Source organism: Eufriesea mexicana, unplaced genomic scaffold (genome assembly GCF_001483705.2).
Source record: "Eufriesea mexicana isolate 0111107269 unplaced genomic scaffold, ASM148370v2 scaffold382, whole genome shotgun sequence".
Classification (NCBI taxonomy): domain Eukaryota; kingdom Metazoa; phylum Arthropoda; class Insecta; order Hymenoptera; family Apidae; genus Eufriesea; species Eufriesea mexicana.
Window position 1 is genome coordinate 805,547 of NW_016908540.1, and position 6,961 is coordinate 812,507.

At 34.9% G+C, this 6,961-nt stretch overlaps 1 protein-coding gene across 2 annotated transcripts in view; it reads left to right on the forward strand.

Moving 5' to 3' along the window:
• The window catches only part of Pgant9 (polypeptide N-acetylgalactosaminyltransferase 9), a 607,825-nt gene that overhangs the window by 452,701 nt on the left and 148,163 nt on the right, over positions 1 to 6,961 (forward strand). For both annotated transcript variants that reach the window (XM_017896748.1, XM_017896749.1), the window contains exon 6: positions 3,467 to 3,665. In XM_017896748.1, coding sequence (XP_017752237.1) covers positions 3,467 to 3,665 — 199 coding nt within the window. The remainder of the gene's footprint in view (positions 1 to 3,466; positions 3,666 to 6,961) is intronic.

The window sequence follows — 6,961 nt, forward strand, 5'->3', positions numbered from 1 at the left end:
AGAGTGTGCCGGGGGTAGGCGAGTTGATGCACGAGGGTAGTTTCGCCGCGGCGAAGTTCGCAGCGGCCTGTTCGCCGCTCTAAAGCAATTTGTCGTGCTCTTTATTGCCGCATCGCGCACACCGGGGTCCCGCTCGCTCGACCGGGATGAAATTATTTCCGAGACGAGGGCAAGACGGCGAGAAAACTGGGCGAACTCGAGGGCGCGTTCGCGCCATTTTGTCTGTGCCCGGCGCCAATATGACGCCGGGAAAAATAAAAGTGGAGCCCGCGCGAGCGAAAGCTCTCAGAAAGGGGACAGACTCGGGCCGGATACGTTCTGAGAATTCAATTCGCGCCGTCTTCCGTTTTCCACCGCCGTTTCTGCATCGACCACCCTTTCGCCTCGTTTGTGTTTCGTTCGTTTGCCGTGTGTTCTCTCGCGAACGCGAAATTGGATTCCGGGGGATGATTTCGTCAGGGAATCGGCGGTTGAGGGAGATAAGTGGTGGTGTAAGTATCAATAGGTACTGACTTCGTGTTATTTTCTTCAGGGGGGTTGATCGGTGTGGATATAGGGGCCATGGAATTTTTTAGCTTTGAGTTTTGGAATATTCACGAGACTCGAGGCTTGTTTTTAGAATTATTATAAATATGTAATTCTGCGGAATTAAAGCATTTATAAGTTTAATTAATTATTTTTGAGGAAATATTTAATTGCAATAAATTAATTTTTCAATTTAGAATATTCAATATGTCAATACAATATTCCGTTACCGATATTATTTTCTCAACAATAATTAATTAAACTTAAAAATACGAAAGGAGACGTTAACTATAATATACTGAATAAAGAAATTCGCTTAAAATTTCGAAAGTATATTCTTTTCGAAAATCCTCGGAGTTTTAATATCTGTATCATAAATTGTGAAATTTTTGCGGAATATTTTTGAATTATATTTAAAGGAGGTATTCTTTGAATTTGTTAATCTTTGAAATACCATTTTAGGGGTATTATTAGTCATTAGGAAATTCCATATTGCTGACTCTGTGCCCCAGGTAAAACACGATATCATGACGCTTGGTTATTATATACGCCAAGTACCTGGAGAATTACGATAATTCTGTATTATAATAATTCAGTTCCCGTTTCCATTTGTAATCCCAATCCTTGCACCTAAATATTCGAAAACTCCATCCAATAGTAAAATATATAGCCCTATCAAGGGTCCATATAAATGTTAGACCTGGTAGCACGCGGTATATAAAAACACACGATATTAAAATAACGACATAGTTCACTTACTGTTCGAAGTCAAGCACAATCTTTTCAAAGATCCATTCTTCACTAATCGTCATCAAGCAAGATCGACCCACTGACGATATAGTATTATAATGCACTCAGCGATTTTTTCGTTACAGGAAAATAGTAATTCGAAGACTTTCTGCCATAAGGTCGACGATATTTATAACCTTTTGCACTCAGCGATTTTTTCGTTACAGGAAAATATTAATTCGAAGACTTTTTGCCATAAGGTCGACGATATTTTTAAAACTGTAAATGAGAAATCGTATTGTAATTTAATACGCAGAATTATTTTATTTTACAGTATTCCACGCATCGTTGGGTAATTGCAAATTTGATATATTAATTAACATCCATTTTTAGAATCTGATTAAATGGTAACCGAGAGGCGCGTTTCAAGTGCAAAGGGTTAATATTGATTTGAATTCTGATATTTTTACCCTGACACTTTAATCATTATTTGTACATGTAGAATACATTTAGGCAGGTATTGCAAATCAATGATTTTGTTGTATGATAGGATAACTTTTCTGTATTGTAATAGTAATTGGATTTATAATTGATGTTCTTGATGTAGTTAATAATATTTAATTTAATAATGTAGTTAGTAGTATTATTATAATTAATGACATTTAATTTTTTATTCCTAACAAGATAAGAATTTGTATTCAGATAATTTACGTTGATGTTATTATACGTTACATACATTCTAATCTCGTGGTAATCGAATAGTAACCCATTTTCCATACCGGTGTTTCACAAGGTACAAATTTCATGCTGAGAGTACCGCCTGAAATGGACGAATCAATTTGTCTTGTTAATGAGCTACAGACTGGTTTCAGAATTATTACTACTCGCAGAGTTATTATTCTCATTTAGAGTACGAATCTGCAAGAGCTGGTTTTACAACTTCGCAGACTAGCCGCACAGAATAAAGCAGTATTAATTCAAAAATTATAAAGACTAAACTTTCTCTGTTATGCTTTCAGGGAGTACGCTTTATTAATTTTATAGTTTGTTCTATTCGAGATTAATATGAATTGTACTTGGAAATTTTTTCTAAAAATATTTATTTTAGAATTTAATCAAAATTTCTTAATTTTAGAGTCAGTTATTTCTATAAACACAAAATGTAGGTAACAAAAATAATAGATTGAAACAACAATGCATAATAACACATTGTAAATAAGAAATTGTGAAATATCCCAAAAATACATTTTATATAATATTATATTATATATATCACACCATTCCACCACGAAATATTAAATTCTCATACATAAAAAAACACGGTATACTTAATACAAAAGTTGATAGTTACCATAGTTAAAAAATCGTTCACCCAAAATTTATTTTCTTCTTTTCTATGCCTTCCAGAGAAAAACCTAACTGAAACCAAAAATTTATATTTATGTTTTCTCTTATCCCCAGAAAATAGTCTGTCCCTCCAGAAAACTAACGCAAACCAACAAATTTATTTTCATATTTTCTCTACCTCCCAGAAGAAAGAATAACTCCCTGCAACAAAATGAACCCAAATCTAACCCAAACCAAAAATTCATTTTCACATATTCTCTGCTTTTCAACCAAAAACTTTACCCAAGCCAAAGATTTATTTTTTTGTTTTCTCTTCTTCTCAGTGAAAAATCTATCTCTGAAAAGCTAACTCGTACCAAAAAATTTATTTTCTCGTTTTCCCTGCTTTCCAGAAGAAAGTCTAACCCCCTCCATGAAAGAAAATTAATCCAAATCTAACCCAAACCAAAAATTTATTTTCACGTATTCTCTGTTTTTGAAACGAAAACTTTACCCAAGCCAAACATTTATTTTTATGCTTTCTCTGCTTCTCAGAAAGAAGTTTATCTTCTGAAAACACTAGCCCAAACCAAAAAATTTATTTCCACGTTTTCCCTGCTTCCCGGAAGAAAGTAAACTCTCTTCAAGAAAATTAGCTCAAATCTAACCCAAACCAGAAATTTATTTTCACATTTTCTCTGCTTCCCAGCGGAAAGTAAACTCTCTTCAAAATAATTAGCCCAAATCTAACTCAAACTCAGAAATTACTCAGAAATTTATTTTCACGTTTTCTCTGCTTCCCAGAAGAAAGTCTAACTTCCACCAAAAAATTAGCTTAAATCTGATACAAACCAGAAATTTATTTTCTCATTTCTCTGTTTTCCAGGTGGCGGTGTGCTCGTTGCACCTCGCGAGCAGGACTCGAGCGCGCCTGGTGAGATGGGAAGGCCCGTGATCCTGCCAACAAATTTGACTGCCGAAATGAAAAAGCTCGTGGACGACGGATGGCTAAACAACGCGTTCAATCAGTATGTCAGCGACTTGATTTCCGTTCATAGAACACTACCTGACCCGCGTGATCCATGGTGAGTTGAAATTGTCTACATGCCATGCATCTTTCTTAACCCTGTCGTAATTCCAACTTCTTCTACATCGCGACCTCCTCGACCATATTTCTCGCTTTTCGAAAAATATGAAGATGTCATTCGAGGAGCATCGAGATAATGGGAGCTTGTTTAATTATAGACGCAAAGTTAACTGATTGCAAATTCGCATTTTTTATAGTGATTTTTAAACGCGGTTTAATGCACGTCCAGGTAGAGCACATCGTAAGAAAGAAATTATTCTGCAAGTTTCATGGATCTATACAGCTGCCGCTTAACTTGGTCAACCATAACCGTATTCCGTAATGCTTCATAAATTTCGCGATGCTCCTTCGGCAAATACGCCTTACTCAGCGATAATATTTTATTGCAATTAGTTGCATCATGTGCCGAGAGACTAGCAACTAGGTTTGGAAATATCCTATGCATAGTTGTTAATGCATAATTTATACATAGCTTCGGAGTCTTCGTTGCAAAAGCTCGAAATGTCAACGAAGACCTTTCACTTTAAAAAATAAAAAATTCTTCTTAGGAAATTGTTTTCTCGGAGTAAAATTAATTTACGCTCTCAGGGTCCTTGGGAGCTATAAATTGTTCAGTCGAGGGGCTAGTGTTCAGAATTATATTCGAAACTGATGAAAATAAAATGGAAATAAAATATAATATAATTACTGTTAGATCTGTTTAATATTGTCAGTTTATTTTATAATTAAAAATTATTTAAAATTACAATTCTGTTAATATAATATTGGAGTTACAACAGAATTACAACAGAATATTTTAAATGAAAATATAGTTTATAATTTAAAACCTGCCATTTGACTACTGTACATAAATTTTCGATGTATTTAACGAGGTATTATCATAAAATTACTCAACTTCACGCAAGACTCGTTAAAGTTAATATAGAGAGAATCTATGTACAAATAGAGAATTGCAAAAATATAATTTTTATTTAAAAATCGCGTATAGATTCTCGCTGGACTTAACGTTAACCCTTTGCACTCGAGAGGCGCTCTTCAGTCGCCATTTGATAAAATTTCGAAGTCCGATATCAATTAATATATTAAATTTAAAATAATAAATTTGATAGTAATAGTATGCGAGGTATCGAAATTAAATAATTCTACGTATTAATGATTATATGATTTCTTACTTATTGTTCATAAAATATCATCAGCTTTATAACAGGAAATTTTTCAACTCATACCCTTGTTTAGCCAAAAAATCGTCGTGCACAAAGGGTTAATATTCTGAAGGAATTATTTCTCATAGCAATCTCCACACGACGAACCACGAGTTTCAAAATTAAGCAATATCATAAGCAAAATGACTATGAAGAAAATAACCCGATAATGTAATTAAGTTGGCCGACTTATTGCTGAATTCCCCACGTGCAAACCAGCCAGCGAGTGTCTTCGTCTTCGTTTCCTTAATATTTCACAGACCTTAAAATTACCGCGTGTCCCAAAGGGAGCCTGCTGCCGGGCGCGAGGGAACTCGAAAAACACGGGATAATTTAGAACTGGCTCGAGATTGAAGTTGTTCCTTTGTTATTATTTAATTAAATTAGCTGCCGGTGCATTCGGTTCGGGCTGGATATCAAACGTCGTATTTCACTGTCGTTTCCTTTTTGCGCCGGTGCAACGAGATAGGGCTGTATACCACGAAGGTTTCGTTCGTTGGATAACGTAATAAGAGGAAAATTCGCGTTCTTATTCGCGTTTCGACGTTGCGCTCGATGAGAGAAAAGAGAGAACGGTCCCCATTTGTACGTTTCGAGCCGTCGTAATGGGACGTTATTGCAACTTCTTGTTAACAAATTGCGCGAATTACTTTTCGCCGACGCGGGAAAACGTCGTTTCACGATGGGGCGTAGCTGAAGCGGAACGTAGATTGCACGGTTAAGTGAGTCGTGATTGTAATTTGCTGGCTAATTTGTCACATAGACATGCTCGTGATAAGGTATAGAGACGATTATGCGATCAGCGGAGTTAATCGGTCACGATTTTACGATATTTGTGATTCGTATCATGTTCATAGAAAGAGGGGTACATTGATATTTAGAATATTACGAAAAGTGATTATTTAAATGAACAATACCATTATTTATAATTCAATTATTATTTAATAAGCAGGGGAAAATTATTTTGGTAATGACACTTGATTTCTGTTAAATTAACTGTGATATTGAAGACAGGAAAATCGATATTTTATGTTATTAGAATAAAAGAAAATTGGATATCGCTTTTTATTTAATTTTTATTAAGTACTAGATATTTAACCCCTTGCACTATTTTCACGAGTCTTACTCGTGATGAAAATTGTAGGCCAAACTTAAATATCACGAGTCAGGCTCGTTGTTTAATTTCATGCTAAACGTGGATATCACGAGTCTGACTCGTTATCGATATTCAGGCTAAACATGAATATCACGAGTCTGACTCGTTATTGATATTCAGGCCAAACATGAATATCTCGAGTCTGACTCGTGGTCTTAATCTCCCCGACTATTGAGGCACACGGGTTTGGCACGGCTTTTTCCGAGTTTCAGCGTAGTGCAAGGGGTTAAATAAGAAATTTGAAATGGCATTGTGATATATACGTATTATTTTCTCATCAAGTTATTAAAAATTTTATAAATCTTTTTCGCAGTTGATTCCGACTGATTTATATTTGCATGAATTATCATTGTCTTCTTCCTTCATAACTCCGCTTTACAATCTCGAAAGCTAGTAAAGGATGTGTAAAGCGAAAAATATCCTCACAATAATAAGCACCCATAAATTAAAAGGGAAACAGACACTTAATACGAAAAGAGTAAAAATCCTCAACAGGGCTAACACGAAATAAATTATAATTAAAAAGAAAACAAAAATAATTACAGCATATGCGATATCAACCGTATATCCCATTCCAGTAAATTCGTTAATTAACAAGCTACGATACGAGCATTTAGAATATTCATTCCGTAACACGAAACACTCGAAGAGCCCAATTTATATGTACACGTGTACCCAGCTTGTAACACGAGGCACGTTTCAATTCCAAAATTTAAAACAAAACCGTCCAACTGTTCAAGAAAACCTTCGTCAATTTCGTCTGAAAATAAAAACAACAACCATCGAAACCTCGTAGAACAAAAATAACCCAAACAAAAGAATAAATAAATAAATAAATAAATAAAAGTAATAAGTAACAGCATCTACCGAAAAGAGTCCAAACGAAATGAAAAGAGGAAAGGGAAAAAAGTTAAAACGCAGGGAAACAATTTAAAA